The 27,929-nt window shown below is 36.2% G+C and overlaps 1 protein-coding gene and 1 pseudogene across 1 annotated transcript; both read right to left on the bottom strand.

Annotated features, from left to right (window-relative positions):
• Positions 1–22: 22 nt before the first annotated feature.
• Positions 23–27,563, bottom strand: zgc:63587 (uncharacterized protein LOC393431 homolog). Its single transcript, XM_020941372.2, has 12 exons — positions 27,434–27,563; positions 22,466–22,502; positions 21,636–21,735; positions 21,197–21,283; positions 19,624–19,747; positions 18,073–18,207; positions 17,317–17,434; positions 3,667–3,768; positions 3,239–3,384; positions 2,282–2,365; positions 2,133–2,190; positions 23–763 (listed from the first exon to the last, which is right to left on the bottom strand). The coding sequence occupies exons 2-12, from the start codon at positions 22,484–22,486 to the stop codon at positions 698–700; spliced, it is 1,041 nt and encodes a 346-aa protein (XP_020797031.1). The 5' UTR covers positions 22,487–22,502; positions 27,434–27,563; the 3' UTR covers positions 23–697.
• LOC129411405 (5S ribosomal RNA) lies at positions 2,809–2,926 on the bottom strand (annotated as a pseudogene).
• Positions 27,564–27,929: the final 366 nt, after the last annotated feature.

Here is a 27,929-nt window from a genome sequence, read left to right as displayed (position 1 = left end):
AAAAGACTTGTCCACAAAAAAATATTTTAAATTCTATGAAAATTTATTTCTGAAATACATCAACATCCAATCTACTTGAGGGCACCCTGCTAAGACCAATATATTAGAAATAATTAGTAGAAAATAATACAAGGGCAAAAACATCAAAGACATAATGCAATGGACAGACTTTTAAGAGCATAATACAATTTACTTGTAAATAGTAATAAAATTATGTATATTCAGTGTAGTACCAGTAGTGTACATTTTCAACATTAACATCCACTGGCCTGAACTAAATCATCATGTTATAGCTTGGCACAGAGAACATGCGCTTTTAATGATAATACAAAAATATGGGCACAGTTGTTTCTCACATAATCTTTTTTGTCTGAGGAAAACCATTTTACTATAACAAACATACACACCATTATTAATATCCGTTATTAATTATAGAAAAGTACAAACTGGTTTTTAACCACAACTATATGAGTTAATATTTAAGACAAAAATATATGTGCCATTACAACTCCTTGATAGAAAAAACATGTGATGATACCATGAGTGATCAGTTACTGTAAACATCATAGTGACCTAACACATGGGTGGGCTTTAGATAAGGCTCTTGAAGACTGAAGCTGGGTGGATACAGAACCCCAACCTTACATTTGTGCAGAAGTGTGTGTTTGTAACTGTGGTGGATCACATTTATTATTTTCTACTCGTCCGATTTCATCTTCATCTGCGCCTGCATCTGGGCAATCATCTCCTGCATGCGACGCAGCTATGGGAGAGAAATAAGAAATGTTTATGATCAATCAATACATTTAGCAGTCTGTAAGTCAATTTATTGTGCCTTGACTACAAATACTGAAAATACTACTAATAAGGGTGGGTAATATCGAAATAAAATTAATATCTTTACAGTTTTTGGATTATCATTTTTATTTAAAATGTATTATTACCATTTTTATTTCATGCTCTTTGTTATTATAATATACTTTGATGTGTGCACTAAGTAATTTCCCTTGTGGATCATTAAAGTTTGTCTAAGTTATCCCAAAGCTAATATTAACATATTTTACCTATTAATCAAATTAACCATAAAATTAACAAAAGAAAATGCAAAATTGTCACATTATACCCTTGTTTATTATTGTGTATTTTCTTTTGTTTTTAAAATATAGTATATGATTTAAACTACTACATCAAAACATGAATTTTATTTATACTTGTATATATATGTTTCAATATTTTCTCCCGTCTAATTTACCTTTGATGTGTTACTGAAAAGACAGTGATAGATGATAGATCATGTATCTGTATCTACTGCCCTCTTGTGGCCATAAGGAAGTTATTGTTAAATGTGGCAAAAATGGGTCAGGGTCAAAAAGAATCAGCAAAAAATCTGGCATCAGTCATCATTCATAAATCATTTAATATATTCAATTAATTATATATAGTGACTAGAAGAGCCAGATGTATGTATTCTAATTAGTCCGGCTTTTAACAATCTCTAATTGTCCATAATATATTTGGACCATTTTTAATTAAGAAGTCTATGGCCATCCCTCTGTAAATAAAAGCATGCGGTTTGGTGCAAAGTTCAGATTTCATAGTAAAAAAATTTGACTATTTTTAGTTTTAAGTAGCAATTATTAAAAGTGTATATCATTTATGTTCAAGAAATTTAAGCAATTTTTTGGGGGGAAAGAGGTTTATGAATTGACAAAAAATCATGACTGGTCAATATGAGAGAAAAATGTGATCATTTATAATGTCATATTACATGCTGGCTCTTTCCAAAACTAAGAACTACACTTAAATCTGCCATATGTCACAGAAAATAAATAATTCCCTTACTGCCTACAATATCTGGTTTCACCAGACACAATGAGATACAAATCTAACTTAAACAGCATCATCACATTCCTATAGTTAACTGGGGTCATTCCCACCATTAAAAAGGCCAGGACATTCAGGAAGGAAATTATGCCATATCCTGCCAGGGCATGTTTACAAACATCTGTAAATTAAGCTTTGACTCAAACCACTAGAGTCCTAATGCGCACGCAGAGTTCAACTGAAATATGTTTTTACAAATAGTTTCCACCTTTGTAAAAATAATAATAATAATAACAAATTACACATACCTCAGCCTCTTTCTGTAACAGTATCTGATCTTTATCCAGCACCTCCTCATCCACAGCTCTGTAATCACAAACAAACAATACAATTAAGTCATGATAAGAAAGTCACGAGAAGCCACAATATTATCTTCATTATCAGAAAACGTGCTGACCGGCCAGCCTTCTTCAGTCTCTCTGAGCGGAAGTTTTCATAGTGCAAATCCTGGGTTACCTCCTGTAGGTCTTGCATGTGGGTCCTGCAATGACAAGAACATCAGACACCAACCACTAGGGGGCAATAGAGCTCTATAAACAGTAAGTTACAATGGACTTTGAACCATGGATCTATTAAAATAAACATAATAATAATAAATAATAATGCATCAGTTTTATATAGCGCTTTTTGGACACTTAAAAACACTTTACAGTACATTATTCGTTCATTCCATACTCAGTGGTGGTAAGCTACTACTGTAGCCACAGCTGCCCTGGTGCAGACTGACAGAAGCGAGGCTGCCAATCTGCGCAATCGGCCCCTCCGACCACCACCATTACACACACACACACACACACACACACACACACACACACACACACACACACACACACACACACACACACCACTTTCATACTAGGCAATGAGGGTGAAGTGCCTTGCCTAAGGACACAACAACAGTTTGGTTTTTTTTACGACTGGCGCCCCCTGTGGCACCTGATTTTCCCAGCAATCTCCCATCCAAGTACTAACCAGGCCCGGCCCTGCTCAGCTTCTGAGATCTGACGGGATCAGGCTTTGTCAAGTTGGTATGGCCACGACATAAACATAAACACAGTTCAGATTTAGAGAGATTCAAATTTTAGTTCTTTTCTCAAATTTGGGTAATTTTATCTCTGGAATTGTCAATCTCTACTAATCAAAAGGTAGAGCATTTTGAGCTTTGAAGATGTAGACATACTAACAATGCAGGACTATTCAAACGTGCAAATCAAACAAAACACAACACCAGACATGTTTGTGATTAGGTAACAGTATTATAACATGGCTTACAAGTCAGTTTTGCTTTAAATAATTTTGTGATGGAAGTGGCAAAAGTCGGCTCTAAAGATGTTTTATGGCAGAGGGAACTCACACAAGCATGGTGCGTAATTTAAGGAAGTCATTATGCTCAGGATTCTCCACCTCAACAACACCCCAGGGATAAAGACGGCCTCGGATCTTCTTCCCCTTCACCTCAATCAGCTGATTTGAACCAATCACTGCAAAAGGAACACTCGCCTGGATGCAGGAGATAAAAACAGACCACACAATATAAGCATAAAAGTCTAATTCAAGTACAATGGGTGAACAGGTTTGTACAGTTGGTCATATAGTAATAGAATCGTAGTTTGTAGATTGCTATGATCAGCTCGGGGCTTTTAAATCAACACTGTCTATCAACCCATACTGTGGTAGTAAAAGCATGTTATTTAGAAAAAAGTTCAGATTTTTGGGTACCTAAATATTAAAAAGACTGTTGTGTATATAATGTAGTTAGATTTCTTTAATGTTGTTTCTCACCTTCAGGACTCTGGTCTGTTCCTTAAATTCTTCGTCTTCATCAGAGTCTGCATCGGGCAGCTGATAAATTCTAATGCTGTGTTCTGCAATTTCATCAAGGATCTGAGAAAAAAAAATACAAATAGACAGGAATAATTAAGGACGTTTTCATTTACTACAGAGCCTGGTGGGATTCAAAACATGGGTTACTGTTTTTATTTTAAAGGTGCTCTATGTAACTTTTCTGAAGGAGGGTCTGCCACCTGCTTGTCCACATGGAGCTGCATTTACTTTGCCTAAAATGTTCCACAGTATGGCAATTTAACTTATTCATCTCTATAGAGACAGAGATGAAAACTCATTGTTTTTAACAATAAAACATCTGCTAGTTTTATTTGTCTCCCGTAGGATACATTTCTTCAGAACACAGAGAGCTGCTCAAAAAACCACCCACATACAAGCATCTCACAGTATTAAAACACCAGATAAAACAACCGTGAAACATACAGAAAGCCTACTGTAATTGAATGAATACAAGGTAGATAAAATTAATGTCATACAGTTAGGCCTATATAGCGCATCTTGAGTTAACAGTGATACAGTTCTGTGAAAAAAGACATTATGAGAACATTATGGGACTTATGTTCTCTTTATTCTCATTTTGTTTCAAATTTTAAACCAGTTTCTCTTTCTCGGTTTTTCTGTCTCTACTACTCCCACTACCAAAAGATAAATCTCTTTTGTCAAATGAGGGGGGCTTACACTGTAATAAGTGGTTTAGGCACCTGCTGTTGTTGAAACAGTTTTAATTAAACCCTTCGACAAGGCTAAGCAGTTTGGACACAGACCAAATAAAGACTGATCTGTATGTGCTTGGATCTGTGCTATATCCTGAGATTCTGATTTAAGTTCTGAGCCTATTCTTTAGTGACCGGTGAAGAAACAAATTAAAACAAAGGAGTTTTCCTCTGGGCTTCCTCCGGGACAGATGTCATTATTTGTTATTCTAACCATCAAAGTCCCATTTGACTTTTGTACCCTCAAGAGACGCCTACAGGCAGAGATAATGCTGTAATAATGCCAACAACGTCAAGCACTGTTTTTCTGACTTTTTAGCCACATTCAGGTAATAATGGGACAGAGGTGAGGGGTTGGGGAAGTGGAGGCAAGTTCTTCTATAGAAATCAACTTCTAAACATTGTTATGGCTACTGCTTGTTTTTACTGGGAGCACTATGTTCAAAATACAGCGTGCGTGGGGCTGGGGCATTGTTTAGAAGAGGTCTAAAAACAAACTAACTTTGCAGGAATGAGGTGAGCGTGCCACTGAATCTGAACACAGTTCTCAAACGCACACATTGTACAGATACCTATGAACACAGAGGCTGGATAAACATAAGGCGGGGCCGGGACAATATTGGGAAATTCTGTACTTTTGCAGGAAAATAAACACACAAAACACAATTAGCGGAAATGTTGAACAAACAACAAAATAAATTTAATGAATCACAAATATTTGGATAGAATGAAAAGGGGTGGGATAATAATTATTTCTTGACATTTTTAGGATGATTCTGAACACAATATAATGACAAAGTATAAAAATTTTCTCAAACATGACTGTTAATGATCTTTGCGTTTATAATATACAATTATAACAAAAGTACTGAAATAACCATTTGAAAGAATACAGTTGATTTTACTTTATAATGTGCTCCTTTTGCAACAGTTTGTAACACTGCGCAAATTTCTGGTGATGGGTCCACTACTAACTTGTTTTCACAGAGATGCTATTGCTTTGCCTGGTTTCATGGTATGATATTAAACATATCCATCTAGCATTTATTCATTACGTGTGTTTCTATTGCTCAAAAATACAATAATTTCTTCTGTGAATAGGAGTAAATCTCCACAGGTCTGAATTGCAATGTAGCAAGAGTGCTGTCACTGGTTTGTCTCCTTTGTGATAGACCAGTTTAATCTATACTGTGGAACATAACTAGAAAAAGCAATAATATTCCATGGAGACAAGCAGGTGGTGGACCCTCCAGTAGAAATGTTACGCAGTGCATCTTTAAAATAGTTATTATACACAATTTTCCACATCTCCACATAACCATTTAACAAATAGTCCAACTGCCTGACCACTCACTAAAATTTCACTAGTTAAAACCTCTTGTCTGCAACAATCTAGTTTGAGATTTAGATGAGCCAAAAACTACAAAATGTCTATTTATGTGAATTATTCTATTCCGTAACATGTGCTTAGTACAGCCTGACACCTATAATCAACAGTGCACAGCGATAATCAGATGTCAAAATCACTGCTTTGCCTATATCCCCATCGGCTCCTCCTTAATTTACAGTGCCAAGCGAAAGTCTCTGCTCCTCTGTGTAGCTGGCAATGAGCAGTTTAGATTTTATGACCATCCTGTCCAGCTATAATACCTGCCCCCCCCTGCTTTCCGATGCCCAGTGCTGTTATGTTTGGCTGTAGTGTTGTTTGAACAATGCCACACAAGAATTACCTCATTACTAATTGCAAAAGAAGTTAAAAAGGTTATTTTTCTGCCCAATGTTGGAGGCCTCATTACATTGTTTAACTTGTTAGTTATAACAAGAGGTTGTTTTTGGGATTAAATTATTTGCTTAGAGCTTTTTAATCAACAGGTCTTTAGTCAATCCTGTGATAGTAAAAGATATGACAAATTTGGCTGCCTGTCTCAATGGAGTTACTCCACTATAGCATTAAAATGTTGTGTCTTGAATTAATTCAACTACAGGTACATGTTTAATGCCATACTGTGAAACATTCGAGGCAAAGCAATAACACCTCCATGAAAATAAGCAGTTCTCTCCGTTCTATTTTTATGAACCTAGTTGATAAAAACATATTCAAAATCAACCAATATAAGGAAAAGTTTTGCGTATTTTTGCTATATCACAGCACAGCCCTCGGTTTACATGTTCAGGGTTGAAAGCAAGTGCTGAATCACCATTAGTGTTTACAGTCAGTCCTGATGACACATTTCTAGGATTAGAAGTAACAGCAACCACAACTGCCTAAAGATAGTACACTTGCATGGCTGTAAAAATATATAATTACTGAAATGGGAGATATGCCTCTAATCAGATTTAAACACCTCTGACCAGAGTCCTCCTACTATGAGAAAGACACACAGGACAGTTGCATCACCTCATACTCCCAGGACAATAATATTTACAGGCAAAACTGTGAACAAGTCAAGTCACTAAAACCGCACAATGCCATAGTAAACCTCACTGTATTCGACACAAACACAGATAAAGATTAGCTAACCTCACACTGAAATACAACTGAACAAAAACATGTCATTACACTTATTAGACCAAGGACGCCGTGATGCAATATCACATTTTAGTGAAGTTTTAACAATTACTCACAATAACTGACATGATGATAAAATGAAATACTTACCGATAATTTTTTAAAACATAATTGTTCACATTTTTTATATATATACATATCAAACTCTCTTCATGTTAAAGTTAGATTATATAGTTAGCAGTTTGCATTTATGTTACTTGAAACTGCTTCTAAAATTGTTTCTTAAACTGTTCTGCAAATAGTGCAAAATAGTACTATAGTATATTTTTGAGAAGTTATCCTATTTAAATCGCTGGCCATTGGGTAAATCTCTCTCCATTTTATGAATGAGATAAAACAAACTAATCCTAAGAGTGTTGGCGCTGCATTAAACATGATGGGCACTTTCACAACATTATAATATCAGACTACAGGTTTTAAGAAGTCAGTGCTGGCCCCGCTTCCTCCTTTGCTTTTTTCTTCTCTATGGGGCATACAGTACAATATATTTCCTTCCAAAGTAAATAATTACATAAATATATTTTGCCTGACCCTATCTTAATATTTGTCATTTTTACGGATGGCAAAGGGCCAGACACAATTTTGAGAAATGCCAACCAATGATTTTGTGGTTTATTAATTAACAACGCTATCAACACTATAGTAAATTCATATTACACTCGTTTACACATAGGAGCTTTCAATTTGTATCTAAAAGCTGAAATAAATAAGTAATTTATTTTTGATACACCATAATAAGCATGTTTGTAGCTAATTAAATGACCACAGTAGGGCAATGTTAAGTCAATGAAAAAAACAAGTAGATTTTTTTTTGCGAAGAAAGTGTTTTCAGATAAGCAGCTCTCTCCTGTCTGCAGGGGTCTGTGGGCTGAAGGAGCCCCAACAATGGCTGCTCTGAAGGGGTAAAGGGATTTGGCCCTCCCTCCACCCCCATCCCCTGCACACATAACCAGCCTCTGCCTCATCTGCAGGGGTCTAATCTAGAGTCAGTTCCAGGAAAGAGCAAGTACAATATCTGAGCTCTGTCTTGTTTTTCTATGTTTGAAGCTTTGAAGTGACTTTCCTGTGTGCAGACTACAATGGTTTCATCATACAAGCTAAAAATCCTCTTCAGTCTACCATAAAACAGCAAGATTAATCGCAGTTGAGTAGGTCTGTCATGATAATTACAATATTAACTTATCGTTCAATATATAATAGTTTGAATATATTTTGATAGGGATTTATTGCCATTTTTATGTAATAACACATTTATTGGATACTGTCTATTTAATATTTGATTTACAGGAATTATCTTGCTCTATGTTAGTGGCATAAAATAGTTTTGCTATTATTGTCTATTGCAATATTTCTCTGTAGCAATATATCACGCTTCAAAATTTCTCATCGTAACAGGTCTACAATTGAGGTCGAAATAAATAAATGCCTTTGTGATTTGCCTATTTTTTTAAATATGTTTTCCAACTGGGTGGGTTGAGCAGTTACCACGGCGTAATATAAATAAAAGTGGAAATTAACATTTGTAGTAGATGCAAAGCTTTTAGGCACATGCACAGCTTTATATTATATATTATATATTTTATATTAAATATTATATGGAGACACACATGGCTCCTTCTTCTGTTTGTTATTGATAAAATGTTTTATAATTAGATGCAGACAGCACACAGTGGTCACATTTAGTCACAAAGTGCTGTTTTTACAATAAGTTTAGTCTATGGGGAATAAAAAAAGAGTTAAGCATCCCATCTTAAAAAATAAATAAATAAGCGTGATACTTGAAGAAAGCACGCAAAACTTATCTGTGCTTGTGCACTGAGACTGGTTCTGGTTCTCACTGGACCAGACTGGAATTTCCATCAACAGACCATATCCTTACTGAAAGTCCCAAGACCCAGTAACCCTGACAACAGACGAGCATATGAATAAAGCTGACCAAACACACACACACGGACACACACTTCTATTGTCTGGACCAAGTGGGTACAGTGCGGACCACCCAACTAGGATCAAGGACCCTGGGCTGGAACAATCGGACTGCTCAGGTGACTGTTTGTGTTTAAGTCAGATTTAGTGGTGGACAATGTGACTTTAGGGATTTATCCCACTGGGAGGGCAATAAACCAGTATTCTCCGGATGCCTTATTTTTCGTAGTCGTCAACATTTTTAAAAGACAGTGTGCTGGATTTTATGGTCTTAAAAATAATAACAAACAGAAATTGTTAATTTTAAACAGTTTTCAGCGGCCCAAATGTATTCCTCTCTTTCATGTTTATAAGCTTGTCTCACAAATCTCATCAGGCTAAGCAGACTTGTCCATCACCGTATTTTCCGCACTATAGGGCACACTTAAAAGCCTTTAATTTAGTCAAAAAATTGCGCGCCTTACGATCCAGAGCGCCTTATATATGAATTTATTTGGGTGTCTTAGTACGACTTTAGTAAACTACAAAGTCACACCACTTGCAGCATTATGGCTACCGTAGTCAGCGGTTAGCGGTCTCAGACAGTATTTTTTATGTGTTACAACTGAACAAAGTTGAGAGTTATTGTAAACACGTTAAATAAAGTTTGACTGACTTATCTAACTGTTGTGTTTCATTTAATGATCCTTATAGTCTGGAGCAGTTTATGTGTGAAAAATTTCGAAAATAGACAATTCAATGACAGTGCGCCTTATAGTCCAGAGCACCCTGTAGTGCGGAAAATACAGTATGCCTCTGCTATCTAAGCCTGTCACGATAGTTACTATATCGACTTATTGTTCAATATATGACAGATGTAATATTTGTGGTCATGTGTACAATTTATTTGCAATACTGTGAAATGTTAGCTTATTTTTTGGATATACAATAAGATTTAAGTAAGAGATTTAACTAAAATGTTTAATAAAATCACTTCTATGCCTCATTATAGATACAAACTAAGAATTTGTGTTTCATTCAGCTATTTATTTATTGTAGCTCATGATTTTTTTTTAACAATATTGTACATTTAGTATAGTTTTTTGGGAGGTGATGCTGCTTAAGGGTTATAGTGTCAGCGCATAAATTTGTTTCAGTATTATTGTCTATTGTCTATATTTTCTTCATCAGTACATCGCACATCAAAATTTGTTATTGTGACAGTCCTGCTGCTAACAACAACTGTCATGCTAACAGTGCAATAGTGTCACTTTTCATTTCACAGCTGATAAAAATCCTGATACAGCAGTATCATTTTGACATGTTACATGAACTGCATTTACAAAGTACGGGAAGAAAACTGATTTTATGTTATTACATGAAAAAATTGAGTGTAGCCCTGCCCCAGAGCAAAATTGTGCACAAATTTAGAATAATAATATTTACAGATCATTAATCTACTTTCTGTACAGATCAACATTGTTAGTGGAATTACATATTTAAAATAGACTTAGCAGTAATTGTCTAACCCCTTAGTTGTTGCACAATAAAAACATTTACAGTAATTGGACACTTGTTTGACTTTCTTCTTAAGATGCAAAAGTCAGCCATTTTGTCTGTAATACATGTCTGTTTCTCAACAACTAAACAAAAATTAACAAAACTCTTATGAAACAACTGCCTAATATGTCTCAGTGTTTTACAGTAAACCAACAAACAACAGAAAAACCTGAAACTTGTATTGTCTGCTCAGCATTAGAAAGTGCCAAAGCCTTAACTCTTTTCAGACGGGTTTTACTTTGAAAAGCAGTTATGCAGAGCTCCTATAGCTCCATGAGAAAAGTGTATATTTATTGTTTTACTTAGAGGAGAGTTGCCTGGCACAATGACCCCCACAGGGCAAAGTAAATACGTCACCCTGTTTGAAAGACTGGAAGGAAGTGGTCAGTGCACACTCACACAGGCTGAACAGAGGCCAACCAAATCACCATCACTGTCAGGAGAACTACAGAAGTTAGTCGTCAAAGGAGGTTCAGATATGATTGTGGGTTAATCAGATTTAAAGATTTAAAGGTGCACTATGTAACTTTTCTGGAGAGGGTCAGCAACTTGTTTGTCTCCATGGAGCTGTCATGCATTTATTCAACTATTGGTATTATTTATTGCTCAAAAATATCTTAAAAACAGTCATTCTTACTGTGAATGGGGTAACCTTTCCACAAATCTAACTAACATAATTTGTCTTGCAAGCCTCCATGGAGAATCTTAAGTTTATGGCCACACTGTGGAACATTCTAGGCACATCTCCATGAAAACAAGCACCGAACAAGTTACACAGTGCACCATAGTGATCGTAATTATTGTTTTGTAGAATTACAAAAATGGTGTAGTAAAAAAAGTATAAAATTAAGTTCTGCCCCTAAAAGTAGGGAGCGAAGCCACATGTCTAATGTACAGAATCTTTTTATGTATCTTTTATCATAATTGAGCAGCCCTTTTTGAAGAGTATGGCATTATATGGATGAATGTTGACAAAATCACATTAATAAGACAAAGCTGGACATCGAAGATAGACATTCAACTGGTGGTTTTCAGAGTCTTGAATGGGATGATGTCATACTCCCAGCTGGGGGGCAAGAGCCAGTTTTTCCTATTGATTACATTGTACATTCCTGTGAAATATCCAAAAGTAAAATACACAAATGTTGAGCCTGATCATGTCAATTAGTGACTACACCCTAGAAATCACTGTATTGCAACAAAAAACTTGGTTTTAACAATATTTATTTTAACTGAACACCATCTGTATTAAATATTATTGGCCAAGAAAAACACAGCAATAGTTTTAGAATGAGTTTGTTCTATCAATGCTAATATAAAACCAGATGGTAATATTAGACAAACAACTACTATTATGTGTGGAAAATTTCTATTATAAAATTTTACAACACTAGGCAGTAAACAGATGCAGAAAATTCCTATAGCTAACCATTTAATTCAGGAGACAATTGGTTATTTTTGCCCTGAATGAAAAAAACTTTTATTACCAAACAAAATGACAATAATCACAATACTAAAATTTCAAATTCAACTTCAAAAATAAGCACTATATTGTCCTTTTAGAGAATATAGTCTCTTTTTAGATGATATAGTAGTTTCAATGACCGTTCTAAAAGGTCTAATTTTGTCAGATTTACAACCAATACTAGTTTGAGCATTGATTAATATTTAAGATTTTTCTTTTTGTTTTTTGGACAACTACGCCACAGTGTTCTTCAATATAGAGAACAGCAAACAAAAAGCCTCCCAAAGGTACAATAGTCATTTGTGCTGGAGGAAAGCACCAAAATAAGACAATAAAAGTGAAAGCTGTGCCTGGTTCAGCCTCTGAACAGACAATCACCAGTCTGAATGGGGGATGCACCACAGAAGATGAAGACAATATGTAAGATATGGGCAGCGCCTCCAAAAGGAAAGGAACAGTGGGGTACATCAGTGTGACTATTGTCTTTTGGCAGCAGCTCTGTGCGAGAACAGTGATTAGACTGGGTTCACTGGCTTCTGTGACCTATGGGTCACTTGAACAATTAAAGACTATAACAAAGAATGTTGTTTTAGCATTTGACTTATAAGTATGGAAAATACTGTACAGTAGTGTTGCCATGATAGTAAAATTTCAAACACCAAGAAAAAGGTTCTATACTCACTAGTAATCTTGATTCCATGACACCTTTGTCAGTATAAATAGTATCAAAAGCATGTTATTTTCAACACAAAAATAGGAGCAGGTTTTAAATATTACCATGTGGTCATATACTGCATAGAAGACCATTCAAAACTCTTCAAGAAAAGCCCTAGTTTGCCCTAATCATATTTTTGAATATATTTTGAATATTTTTATACAAGTTTTAGTATGAAGATATGGGATTTTTTGTTTTGTTTTGACAACCTACTGTCCAGACAGAAGCGATTACAGTTTTTGTAGTACACATCACATTTAAAGTCCAGAGCTATGTTCACATAACAAAAAGTAAAGCAGGTTTAGACTTAAGCCCTACACAGGATATGACTAGAAGGTCCCAGACTGAGAGGATCAGCCATTCAATATACCCTCCTCAGGGCAATTTATGAGCTGTAGAGCACAGCGACCTGCTGAAGGAAATTGGCATTAACGCAAATGAAAAAGAGAGGATACAAAAAGCAGAGGAAGAAAGTGCAGAGTGGTTGAGTGAGGCATTGCCAGCAGAGGAGGCCGGGAACAGGCACAGGAAGCACAACTAAAGGGGATGAAAGTTAAACGATGGGAGTTTCATTTGGTTCAATTGAAACACACTGAGCAGCAGGTTGTGTCTTGTCAGTAAAGCAGTTAACACATAACAGGAAACTTTTATTGTTACATTCAAGTGGTTTCCCATAACAACAATAAACATGCTGACTTTTAATGTTCGCCTCTATTGTCGGGCAAACAGCAGTAGATATGTTTACACACACAATAAATTTGATCATTATCTGATTTCTGGAGTTATCTGATTATTAAGATGTCCTGTAAACAGTGATATCTGAAGTGAGTAATTCTTTCTGACCTACCTATACAGGTTTTGACAAGGAAATTTATGCAAACACAAACTAACACAAAGAGAAAATGCTAAATATTTAAAGTGTTATTTTTAAATGTATTATACTTTATCTTCCCAATACAACTGTTACTCAAAAAACTACACTCCACTAATTAACTGGCACAAGTCGCTTGGTTTTTGATTTTAAGAATTATTTTGTGCAGGTTAATACCCACCAAAAATCTGGTTTAAGGGCATATGCATATTGTGAGTTTTAAGCCATGTAAGAACGTTACCTCATCAAAAACATACCCAGAGTTCTGTTTTGTTTCATTCACACGTTTGAGTAACACTTTATTATTAATCAAAGCTCAAAATGATCAGTTTCACCTTATGATGTCATGTAGTGGTAGTTTTAATGTTAACAGTTAACTTTTACCTTTTGTTTAGTAGAGATTGACAATTCCATTTTCCAATAGCCATACCGGTTGTCAAAGCCTGATCTCGTCAAATCTCAAAAGCTAAGCAAGGCTAGGCCTGGTTAGTACTTGGCTGCAAGACCTCTGGGAACATCAGGTGCCACAGTGAGGCGCTAGTGGCAAAACCTGTCATTATGTCCTTTGGCAAGGCACTTCATCCACATTGCCTAATATGAAAGTGGTGTGTGAGTGAGTGATGGTGGTGGTTGGAGAGGCCAATGGCGCAGCACAGATTGGCAGCCTCACTTCCGTCAGTCTGGCCCTGAGCAGCTGTAGCTACAATAGTAGCTTACCACCACTGAGTGTGGAGTGAATGAATCTTGACCTGTAAAGCGCTTTGGGTGTCTTGAAAGGTGCTATATAAATGCAATAATTAATAAAGAAATACATTAATAAATTAATTCATTCATTCATTCCAGAAAATGATTGATTCTACTGAAGGTGGAGGTTAAAACGCAGTGGAGAACTTCTTATTACTACATGACATCACAAGGTGAAACAGAGTTTAATATGCAGGATTTGTGTGTTAAACACGCATGAATGAAACACAACTCCAGGTATGTTTGCGATGAGAAAACAACATTATAACACAACAGAAAATGGTATAATATGGGCCCTTTATATACTGGATGATCTGATTATTCTAGTAATCTCATTTTTACTGTCCATGTAAACTGTATCTGGTACCTATAAAAATACACATATGTATTAAATACAAAACTTAAAACTAAGTTAATAATGTCAGAATTTGTTCATAATAATTGCAGGACATATCAATCAGCTCATCGTCTCTTTGGACTTATTTTTGGCAGGTTCGGTATAATTTGGGCTCTGGACTCAAAGGAAAACCAGCTCCACTTAACCGCAGTGTAAAACAGGAACCAGGCAAGTATAAGGGCCACTTCATTTAATCTGATCAAAATAACAAATACTCCAGCAAAATACTCCTTGGACACAGTCAAAAAGATTAATGGATTTCATAATCACTATGTTCACTTCGTACACTTACACTTAACAAAAACAGGAAATCCCAATATTTCTGTCCTGGTAGCAATTGTCTTATTGTATTATTGGTTTACATTTGTTTTAAGGGCAATAATTTATCAGTGACCTTGGTACTGACCAGATACAATGTTTTATTCCCTTACATTTCCTTTGCCATTAACAACACTTGGCACAACAGTTGGTATTCATGTAATCAGTTCAAAGCATAGACTGTTTATATAAATGGACATAGCTAACCTGCTAGCCACCGTGTTCCAAGTAGGAAGTGTTCATGTTTCCGACTCCATTGACTTGGTTTCCAATTGACTTTACATTGGAAAATTGTCAGCCCTCTTGCATTAAACTGCTCTATATGGTCCTTATTTCTCTATTTTCTCTGTAAATTCTTATTCCAAATATGGAATTCTGCTCCAAATTTCCTCCTATAACTGCTAGCATAGCGAGCTTCATTTGACTGGAGCCTAACGCTATGGGTGACGTCACACTCCCTTAATGCACTTCTTTATTCGGTCTATAGTTCAAACTCATAGTTGTTTAAACTCACTAACTGTTACAAAAATGTGGTGTCATCAATGCAAATCCATAAAAACATCAAAACTCTAAATTAAAGTTAAGATTAAGTCTGTCGTGTATGCATAAAACTTGTGTAATGAATAATTACAGCTTTAAGTCAGGAGTTACTGACAACAGGAGGGTTGGACTTGAATCCCTTGGAGACAAAGAATAATCGTGCTCTTCTAATTTCTGTGGACTTTATCTGAGGTTAATTTAGGATAACAGATGTTTACTTTTGGCATTTAGATAACATTTATATAACTTAGACTTGCAATTCACATTTTACAGCTAGTCTTAAGGCTGGTTTTAAAATTACAAAATGGTAAAAATTATAGAAAGTAGGGGTGTGCAAAAATATTGACATATCTATATAGCATAACACTAAATTTGCTCTTGGTATCATGGGCTGCTGTGTTGTATGTATTTTTTGGTATCTTTTAGCAATTTTTTGTAACCACACTACAATTTTGTTGCTTATTTAGTGTAAGGAAACATGTTTATATAATACACTTGACATAATCACTGTTTTGAAGATTAAAATATATTCAAATATTATGATAAAATTGCATCATGAGCCATGTATTGTATATCTAATCAAATCTTGAGGGACCAAGTGATTCCCAGCTCAAAATAAGCATGTTTAATAAGTAAATGAATCACTGGTAAAAGCAAAATTACTCATTTTAATGTAGGTGCCTCATTAAAGAATGACCTCCCAGACCTTTTCTGTCTACTCCAAATCTCCTGAAGGTTTTCACCTCATTCTTACCTTAGCCTTAACCAACCTGGTCAGAGTGTAAGATGTAAAATCCACATTCAGCAAAAGTTTGATATATTAAAGTTGTCTCTGTAACTTTTTGGTTGTGGGTCTGTCACCTGCTTATTTCTTTGGATATGTCATTGCTCTGAATGTTCCACGGTACGACATTAAACAGTTCTACCTTACATTTTTCAATTACATGTGGTTTTATAGCTCAAAATATCTAAAAACATGCATTCTGACTGTGAAGAGAGTTGCCTCTCCACAGATCTGACCTATAACTTGGTGTGGTTTGGTCTCCATGGAGATAGAAAGGTTTAATACCATAGTGTGAAACATTCCAGACAAAGCAATAACATCTCCACAGAGAAAAGAACTTGACAGACCCTCCACCAGAAAAGTTACACAGTGGACATTGAACAAAAAATCTCCTACTACTTCTAAAAATCCTTGTTAGTTTAGTATAATTTCTACCATGTGCTGCCTTTCTGGGGGCCACAGTTTTGGACTGTTCCTTGGAAAAGACACTGAAGCCCCCCCTCAGCCCCAGTGTCTGGGTTCACTGTCTAATAGAAAGTTACAACAGTTGATTGCCAGTGCCTAACAGAGTGCCCAGTACAAACTCTGATAGTATAGTTACGTGATACAATGGCATGTGTATGTTATTTGTCCCATACCCAGAACATGGTATCAATGTTTGGCTGTTCTTTATAGGATCCCAATAGCAGAGGAAAAAGTCATTGGCAACTAAAATGGACAAGGTTATCAGCTGACTGTATTGTTTAGAGGTAAGTACCTATAACATAACACAGAGTAGTTCTTCCTCAATGATCGCTGAAGAACGTGTAGGCAGACAGTGATATATGGCCTTAATCCAAACAGGAAGTATCTGGGACAGGTTCAGATGTTCTCTCTATGTTCGTACAAGTATCTTTCCAACACTTATCCACCTACGATTTCCTCTTAAACCAAGTCCCACCCTCCTCTTTACAACACCCATGAAACACATCAGGTTGTTAATAATAAAAGTTACATAAAAACGCACCCTTCGCTTCAGACGATCCCTCTCCCGCAGCGTCAGGGTGTCAGCCTTCGCAATGACTGGGACAATGTTGACTTTACTGTGGATAGCTTTCATGAACTCCACATCAAGAGGCTTTAAACTGAAAAACAGAAAAAGGAAAAAAAATCAATACTGAGGTTGAAATTGTGTGCTTCCAACAAATTCCCAGTTAGCCCGATAGTATACCGATGGAGACTTGTTGGCTAAGACGCTAACTACGTACGGAAACAATCACTACAAAAATTTCAGATGTTGAACAGTGATAAAGCTATTTACCACAGTTGATACTCGGCAATTAATTAAGTTATCTTCTGTTTACTTTTTAAACTACAATGATAGCGGATTTTCCCCATTAATGACTAATTGATTAATGCATATTCCTGTTCTTTTTATGGACTAAAATTACAATTGAAAAGGAAAATTGTTAATGTACAAAGCAGAGTAAGGTTCTAAAGTTTGGCTTGAGCTTGGCACGTTTCCTCTTAATGACCAATCATAATGTTCTATTTGATCTGATTTAGTCATAAAAGGAAAAACAAATGTCTTAATTTCATAAAATGACAAACTTTTAAATGTCTTTTAATTTCGCAAAAGTCAAAACTCTTCTCTGAATCATTTTTGAACTTGAATAAATGATCCCAAGCTGATCATTGACATGTTGAAATTAATTTAACAGCATATCCCAAAAAGACCAAGATAGAACCACAATAAATAAACAGAGGTGCAGTGTAGACTTACCCATGTCCAAAAGGAGATATGAAGTAAAAGCAGCAGTGCACTCGGTTGTCAACTATGTGTCTTCTGTTTAGGCCACTCTCATCGTGAAGGTAACGCTCAAACTGGTTGTCAATGTACTGTATGATGGTCTTGAAGCTGATACAAGGAAAGCACATATTATTCAGTCTAGGTGATAGAGTTAAGGCCGCTACACACTAGAGGAGAATTTGCCCGATTTCTCCAATTCGGGGAGGTGTGACCTGACTGTGTCTTCATATATGCGATTTTGATGCCGTTGCCCTCAACATGTGTCTGGTGTCACTGTGATTCTGAGCCACACTGTCATATGGTAACCACCAAACATCAGCAACACTGCGTTAACAGCCAATAAAACAGAGCATAAAAAGTAAAAATGCGAGAGTAGTTCCTCATGTGTCTGTTTACATCCATGCAGTACACGGACCAGGGTAAAGCTGCAGATTAGCGATCAGAGATTTAAAATCTCATAAGACTCTCCGCGTGTCAGTGTCACACATTTAAATATCGTTTTTTAAGACGGAAAAATCCTGTAATGTGTGGCAGCCTTTAGGAGATATACACATTTTATTCCAGATCACGGTAACAATTTTGTCACAGTATAATAATTTATCATGTAAAAATACTTTTGGGAGGAACAAAGTGCACATTGATTGAATCCACTTGTCAATCACTCATGACCGACTCCTGACCAACAGGAGGAGTGGGTGGGGAAAACTATCAGTGTTTGAGCATAGAACTGCATTAAACAGAATTCCTGAACCACAATGAAGATTTCACCAAAATAGTATGCGAGAATCAGGTCAGTATTACATTTTTATCATTATTATAGACCTAATAGATGCTCAGCATTATAATAAATATAAAAGGAGGTCATAGAAAGGCCAGTTACCTCCACTTACAAGGGAATAACAAAAACACCTAAAGGACATGTTGACAGAGGGAATGCAAGGGGAGGATAGGCACAGTAAGGATAGGGAGTGTAGAATGAAACTGGAGAGAGGGAAGGAGTAAGGGAGGGAAGGATAGAGAGAGAGGGAGGGATAAAGAGGAGGAGAGGGTAGGATGAGACAGGACAGGAGGGATTGAGAAAAGGGAGAAATCAAGAGATACAAAGGGTAAGAGAAGCATCAGGATCATGCAGAGTGGGTTAAAACGAACATTTTAAGACCAAAATGATGAGCCTGACAGCAGCATTTACAGAGAGGGATGACAGTTTTTCATTATAAAGTGAATTGGAGCCAGAGTCGATGCAGTCGGTGGCACCTATAATGCTGCTGACATCCTATATGGAACGCAACAGCTAGTGTGTTATCCATGTCCATTTATATATACAGTCTATGGTTCATGCTGATTATCGTTTGGTCCTTGCTTGAGCCCTGTTTAGTCTTGATGTAGACAATGATTAATTTGGTCCTGTTGTAGCCCTGGTTTAGTCCTCTTCAAGTCCAGGTTTAATTTCATGTTTAGACCCAGTTTTCATGTGAGAAAGCAGCCTCAACAGACACCCACCCCAGAGCTGTGAATAGTACGCACCAGTCTTGGCTGTTGATGGCATCACCATACCCTGGAGTGTCCACAACAGTGAGGCGCAGCTTCACTCCTCGCTCCTCAATCTCTACTGTGGAAGCTTCAATTTGCACTGTCCTTTCGATTTTCTCTGTCAAAAATAAGACTTTGTTAAAACAAGCAGAGACAGGTCTAAGCTAAATTATAATGAATTATGGCCATAGGATTGAAATTTGTTTGTTTGTTTGATTTAGTTAGATAAAGGGCTATTGATATGATATTTTCTGAGCTATCTTATAATGTTTCCTCTCACAAAGCTGGAGTTGTGTTTTGTTTCATTCAAACATGTTGAACCACAGACTGTACATATATATAAATGGACATAACTAACGCGCTAGCAGCCGCGTTTCAAAGATAAAGATTGCATGAGAGCACTTTCGGCTTTTTCTGACCCTGGCTCCCATTGACTTACATTAGAATATTGTCGCCCCTCTCTATAATTGCTGCAGATCTTGAACAAAATAGTGGGAAAAAATTTCCCACTATTTTGTTTGTTAAAAAAAAAAAAAAAAAAAATCCTATTCAAAATATAAAGCCTGGCTCCAAATTCACTCTTGTAACCGTGGTATCAAGAGTTTCATATGAGTGGCGCTGAACGCTATGGGTGACGTCACACTCACTTAGTCCACTTTTTTTATACAGTCTATGCATTTAACACACAAACCCCGCATATTTAGGCTCACTTCTTCTCTTAAACAGAAAACACACCTTGTGATGTCATGTGGTAATACACAAGTGCTTTATTGTGGTTTTAAACTCAGTACTTTCACTTATCAATTGGATAATTTCAGCCTGGGAACTGCCAGTCTCTACTGAACAATAAAGAAATGGTAGTGGTTAACCTAAACACTACTGCTTCATGTCATCACAAGGTGGACCAGAGCATCCTTAGGATCCTTAGGACATAATGCAAGGTTATTCAAACATGTGTGAAAGAAACAAAACACAATTCCAGGTATGTTTATAAAGCGGTAACAACATTCTAACATGTCTAAAATATTCCATGAGTCAGTTTGTGTAATATAGAAGCTCTTTATAGAGAAAAGTCTAACAATTCTATAGAAAATTAACAATGTTGTACAATGCTCAAAAGGTGTAACTAGAAGTAGAGATCAGTATATTCAGTTTTCTGGGTGCTAACTTTGGCCATATGAGTGAGTTATATTTACCATCTATAATACTGAAACATAATTAACTTTAACAACAGCTTAATGTAAAAAAGCTAGTTCACTAAGTCTTGATTGCCCAGATGAGAATCAGCTAGTTGCTGAACAAAATTCTTGTAAAAATATTCTAAAATAATTAGCCTAATAACAAAGAAGATGAAAATAATTATTTTCTTGCCAAGTCTTACCCCGTCAAGTATTAAAAGGGGAAGGGCCACATGTTAAGACTAAAACATTCCCAGCATTCCTATTGAAATGATGCTCTGCTGGAGACATAGGAGCAGACGAGTTTCCATTATTACAACGTGCATATTTGTGTACCTGTGTATTTGTGTGTTTGTGTGTGTGTGTGTGCCTGTGTGTGTGACTTTTACCTGCGGCTCCTGGGATGTAGCGTTCAGGATACAGATCAGTGAGAAACAGACTGTTTATAAGAGTGGATTTACCCAAACCCGACTCCCCTAAAAACAAAAAACACCTTTGTGCTACTGTGTCAAATCATGTTAAACACATTATGCTTTATTCTAGTACAACTTAGTACTTATGTATATGATTATTCTACATTTTGTTCATTGTAAACTGCTAAATTTATCTGTAACAGATTAGTAATAGATACGGGACCATTAACTTGCAGGCGATGTCATAGTTGTATTTCACCTTTTTTTTAATTACTAGAAAATGGCTAAACATATACAACCATATCAACAACTAATGACTAGGAAGCACTATAATAACGTGTATACATATGTACATACCTACATACATAGGTACAATACATGCATACATATGCACTATAGTGAAGATAATACTTACCAACAACCATGAGAGTAAACTCAAACCCCTTTTTCACAGACTTGCGGTGCACTTGGTTTGGAAGATTGGCAAAACCCACATAACCAGTAGCATCTGGTAACTAAATGAAGGAAACAGAAATACACTTGATTGTTAAATTTGTGACTTAGATTAATGATCTTGAGAAAAACACTGATCTCACAGGTTTTTGTAAAATTTTTATGTGTAACTACTAGAAAAAGATTAATGATGATGTCTATAATTGTGAAACTCCTACAAGCAATAAATGGAGCATAATGAAACACTTGTATTTATACAGGATATCCTTTCTGGATGCCTGCACAAGTATGTTTTCAAGAGATTACAAGAGCAATAGGTCATAATCACCATCACATTGAATAGTCTCACCATCTTAAGTATGTTTACCTACGGTTGCCTAGAGTGGGATGATTCAAAACTATTGCCAATACACAAATATGGGATTTACAGCTTGTCCTACATGCTTTGTTCAATAAAGTTGATACCTGCTTTTACAGGATAACCAGGCTGATGCTGTAAGGCAATATAAAGCAGTGATTCTCAAAGTCGGGCCATATATTAGGGTCCCTATCCCAAACATACAATGATTTGATGGATACACCAACACCAATTGTAATGCCATTGCAAATGATGATAGGGGGTCCTTGGCATATTTTCATTCCAGTGAGTGGTCCCTGGCCTCAAAAAGTTTGATAACCCCTGAATATGCTTTAAAATAGAAAGAGTGACTTTATTTAAAACATGGTTGCAACTGTAGCATAATTATTTTAAAAGGTTTTTACATCGAATCAGAATTAAATGTTTTGATTTACCTTTCCCTTTTCACCCGACATGGCGATCTGTCTGAGCCTAAGTGAGAAACAGATCAAACCAAACAAATTAGTAATTAATATTCACAGTTCTTCAATCTAATACAATTAAAAGTATTGTAAACATTGTAATTGTATATCACAATGTTACTGAAATATGGGAATAATAAAATACCAATGGTGAAGCTTCCTTTTGCCCATCTTCACAATATATTTTGTTTCATTGAGTATTTACACGTTTAACTCACAAATCTAGCTCTTATATCTAACAGAAAACACTTTGTTCCACCTTGTGATGTCATCTGGTAAGACAGGAAGTGCTCCACTGTGTTTTTGAACTCCATACACCTTCACTAGAATCATTTGGAGGAATTCAGAACTGGTATTGCCAGTCTCTACTGAACTAAAGATAAAATGTTGCTGTTAACTTGAAAACTACCGCTTCATAACATCACAAGGTGGAACAGACCATTTTGACCTTTGTGGATGTTGACACACTAATAATAATGGGTTACTCAAACATGTGTCAATGAAACAGAACACAACTCCAGGTATGTTTCTGAGGAGGTAACATTCTAACATTGCTTAAAGTCACAATAATCAATCTTGCATAACCTAGGACCTTTAAGACTTCCAAGCTAGACCAAAGCAGTTTCCATTTGGGCTTCAGAGTGAATTGGAGTGCTTCAGTTCAGTCCCTCTACAGGCGCTGGCAGACGACAGCAACAGGCCCACTTGATAAATTAGCCCCATAATGACAGATCCGGAAGAACTGTGCCTGTTTTATCGTGAGCACACTGGACCATGGCAGGTGGGGTGTGATAAGAATTTGCAAAGAGGCCATGGACGTGTGCAGCCCAATGGTGATGGACTTGTTATACAACTTTTGTTAAGAATCTCTGGACCCCATTTAACCTTTAGGTATTTTATTAATTTATTCAACAATGATAACAGATAAACAAATATGTAAGAAAGTGGGCAAAGATGGTGAGTGATGACAGGGTGGTTTCATCAAGTCCACTATGAGAACAATGGTCGTTTATCGCAGTAGTTCCTGAAGCTGTTCCTACTTGAAGCCTGAGCAGTCAGAGTTACACGCGTCTCTCCGCTGCTCCCAGTCAGCACCAAGCACGGCTAACGCACTGAGCTGGTCCAACCATAGAGCCATGAGAGCCAAAGGTCAAAGTTGAAAGTGTTAAGTTCAAACTCAAGAGCTGGTTCAAGCGTAATTCGTGTTCAAGTCATAACAGTTTAGTTTGAGTTTTGATTGTGCCAGTGCCTGCAAGTTTCCAAATACACTTCTCAAATGATTTACATGAAAGTTGTTTTTATAGGTGATTAAAATCCTGCATTTGGCCCAAATAGTGGCGCTACAGTAAATCAGATCTACTTCCTGGAATGGAGTGATGTGTGTTTTCTAAGGTTTTATATTTAATTTTCATTGGAACATGGAAGGAACAAATGGTCAAAACCCACTTTGGCTCAAGTAATATTATAAAAAAAATAACCCTACTAATCACCAATAAAGACATTACATAGCCAAATAGCCAGTACCTTTCCTGGGTAGTTTTTGAAAGATCTGGGTTTATATCCTAGTCACAAGGCAATTCCTATGAAACATATTAAAATTACATTGTATTCTATGCAATTCAATTATTCTACATAATCGTGGTACTAGCATAGCATATTCGGCATTTCCTTAGTACAGGGATTGAGTTTCAAAGTTTTAATAATAACAAACAAGGCTATATGTTTAGGTTAAATGTTTTGCAAAAAATATTTACTGAGATTATGTACATGAAATTCGAGTCGACTAAGCTCTGCCAAAATTTTTGCGCGGATGCCCAATTTTGATTATTTTCCACAAATTCTGTAATTAAAATTTCCTACAAACTCATCCACAGCCCCTTTTTGCCACAGACTTATGAGAGTTGTGTAGTCAAATTTTGTGCAGTTATCTCTTCACAGTACAGTGTTCAAATCAAGCTTAATGCATACTCTTCAGGCAGTAGTTCAGCAAAAATAACATATCAGCCTGTGTTGAATTTTAAGGGCGATAGCCAATATGCTACAGAACTCTGTCAATAGATGTGAAGCTATTTTATGTTGCAAAGGACATGATCTTAGCCTATTTATCCAGTCAGCTTCAGTCAATTAGCAACCTTGCCATAGCAACCAACAACTGAAAACAGTACACACTCTTTTGGATGATCAAGAGTCCCCAAAATGTAAATTATAAATAAGATGTTTCTTCTACATTACTTTTGAAATACTGAAATTCTCCCAGTGTGGGACAGATAACTGTACCCAATACCCATATATATCAGTATATAAATTAATAAACAGGACAGGCTAACGCAACCATTTCCATCCACAATCATAGGGATGTAACAATAACACTAACTAAACTGTGAACATGCTCCTGTTTTCCTCTTAAAATGTGCTGACAAGATTTAATCCAAAGAACTAAGAACTAAGATTTCAATGTGCTAAAACAGTTATTTCTTCATGTAGTCTACACTGAAATAGAGAAAAGAATCATGGTCTATGTAGTTTCCTCTGTTTATTTTTTAGCTATTGCTGGCCACTACTGTTCATTTAAGCAAAGAGACTTGTAACTGAATATATTGTGATGGTCCACGATATTATTGTGAGATGTCTGACAATATGATATCACAATATTTCAGTTATAGTTACATCAGTACACAAACACACAACCAGTATTTTTTTTTTTTTTTGGAGTGAAGATATTAATGAAAAAAGGTAAATTGAGCCTCTAATACTGTGAATAATGGCGATTTAATAGCTGCTTACGGGTCAGGTACATGGCTATCAATAACAGAAGAATGGGGGAGATTAAGCGGTTTGAACTAAAAGAAAATGCCACCTTAATTAAAACACAGTTCTGGCATGAATGCGTTTAGATTTGATTTATTACCTGGAAAGAAGCCATAAAAGTGAAAACTGATTAAGATGGGCAGTTAGAGCTCCCACATTGTGAATATTAGGATTAAAGCTACACTTAATAATGTGGCACAAATAAATGTGCAACTCAACGGAGATCCCACAGCCAATGTTGGGTAGGTTACTTTTAAAATGTATTCCCCTATAGATTACAGATTACACACCCCAAAATGTAGTTTGTAACATAATCCATTAAATTACTTAAGGTGAGTAACGTAATCTGAATACTTTAGATTACTTGATTTGCTGTAGAGAAGCAAAGACGAGGAAATCTTCACATAAGAAGTTTTGTCTGCTAAAAGGAAATGAAAAGCCCAGACTTTACTGAACCAAATTAAAAATATTATTGATAGAAGAGGAGAAGACATGGTCCACACAGCATGATTTAGTCCTGTTAAATCCTGTTTAGACCTGGTTTAGACCTGGTTTAATCCTGGTTTAGTCCTGGTTTAGACCTGGTTTTAGTCCTGGTTTTAGTCCTGGTTTTAGTCCTGGTTTTAGTCCTGGTTTTAGTCCTGGTTTTAGTCCTGGTTTAGTCCTGTTTAGTCCTAGTTTAGTCCTAGTTTAGTCCTAGTTTAGTCCTAGTTTAGTCCTAGTTTAGACTTGGTTTTAGACCAGGTTTAGTATTGGTTTGGACCTGGTTTAGTGTCTGGCAATTAGTGGAATTACCGAGAAAAAGAAAAAAAGGGAATAGTCCAAAATGTGAAAACAGGAAAATACCGCTTTGTAATCCATTTATTTCAACAAAGTAACTGTAATCCAATTGCCACTCACTGAACAAGCTCCGTCAGCTAAATCTGTAACTTAAAAACAAAGATGCACTGTGTAAGTTTTCTGGTGAGGGGGTGGTGTGCCACCTGCTTGTGTTAATGCTAGTGAATATTAATTACTATGAGCAGGATCTGTCCACAGATCTGTCTTGTAACTTGGCCTAATGGTGGCCCCTGCTTGTCTCTTGAAGATAGAAAAAAATCTAATGCCTAACTATGGAATATTCCAGACAAAGCAAAAAACATTGCCATGGAGACAAGCAGGTGGAAGACCCACCACAGAGGATTTACATAATGCACCTTTAATATTAGATGGAACCTTAAAAAAACAAAAAAAAGTGTTCAAATAAGGAAGGAAACAAATAATTAATGTCTTCACTGTTAAAATACAATCGAAGTTGGATGATAATTGTTCAATAGGAGCAAGGTGCCTCCAGATTACAGAGCCACTACAAAGTGCCATTGTTTCTCTGTTATTGTGGGACTGTCTGAATATATAATTTATTTTTGCCATTGATCTTTACAAAAAGATTATATAAAAGGTCAAAAGATTACTCAATCTGAACACACAATGGCAATGATGCAGACATCAAATGTGAAATAGCTTTAAGGAGGATTACTATTCATTTTGAAAGCTGGTAATAACAGAGAGTATGTATTTTCTACTAATATCGTCCTGCTTTAAACGATGCCTTAATCACGAATGGACAGAATAAAGTATTAGACATGGATAATTTTAACATAATTCAGTGGTGTGTTTACAACCTGTGTCCTGTAGTAAAACGTATGTCTGTATATCTAAATAGAGTACAAATACTTTTTATAAAAAAAAAAAAAAAAAAAAAAAAAAGTAGCCAAAAGTCAATACGCTAAATAAATAGCCAACTGGAATTGAGAAATAAGGCCCCCACCACACCCAGTCTCCACAGTGGGTCCTTCAAAATAAATAAAATAAACCGTATTTTGTCTACAGGTTAAGAGCTCTTAAACAGGATGACCCATCTTTACAGTCGATGTTAGTTTTATTATAAAAAGTAAAGTAATCCACTGCAGTTTCGCTGTGCTTGGTCTGGGAAGCCTATGCCAAACTTTAGCAGCAACAGTTGTTACCCATGTTGTTACCGCGGCTGGTGTCAAGTTGCTGTCAGACCGTGTCACACTGGCATACACAGTCTTTCTCTTATTTCTGTGACTTACTCCGATAACTTGTAAAAATGAACCAGTTGCACGCGCTTACCTGCGTGTAACTTTGAAATATTATTCACCAACAGTGGTCTCCTCTCGCCGCTGTCCTGAAGTCCCAGCCCAGCCCAGGAAGGAAAATCCGGAAATGATTCCAGAAAGTTCGCCCTCCTCTGGCTGAGCTCTTCTATTACAAGAGTTATCAAGATCATACTGTCCAGTGCTCAGGTACTGCATCAGTGCTACAGTGGAATATGTGGACGAGTCAAGCATGCCTGATCCAGTATGAATGTATGAGCATTTAAGCGTCATATAAAATCCACATGTTTAAAGGTCACGGACTAAGCAAATATTTACATTAGAAATAAACTATTAGAGATGGGGTTGGGTGTAAGATAAGATAACAAGCCAAATCATGTCTGCCTATTAACATAACAATTAAATAACTTAATTAATACATTCTCTTTTTCATCTGGTCCCTACTTGTTTGGTGCGCAATCATACAGTGATGAGGAGTAGCCAGTTGGCCCATTACGCACGACTTGGGCAAG

This window comes from Boleophthalmus pectinirostris, unplaced genomic scaffold, assembly GCF_026225935.1.
Source record: "Boleophthalmus pectinirostris isolate CB_2022bp ecotype Guang Dong unplaced genomic scaffold, ASM2622593v1 HiC_scaffold_4, whole genome shotgun sequence".
In the NCBI taxonomy this organism is placed as follows: Eukaryota; Metazoa; Chordata; class Actinopteri; order Gobiiformes; family Gobiidae; genus Boleophthalmus; species Boleophthalmus pectinirostris.
This window is presented reverse-complemented; position numbering and strand designations above follow the sequence as displayed.

Coding starts and splice junctions, on each gene's coding strand:
- zgc:63587 (XM_020941372.2), bottom strand. CDS start 22,486: ATGTCGGGTGAAAAGGGAAAG. Junction 21,736..22,465: donor TGTCGGGTGAAAAGGGAAAG/GTAAATCAAAAC, acceptor TCCTTCATTTAG/TTACCAGATGCTACTGGTTA. Junction 19,748..21,196: donor CTACATCCCAGGAGCCGCAG/GTAAAAGTCACA, acceptor TATTTTTGACAG/AGAAAATCGAAAGGACAGTG.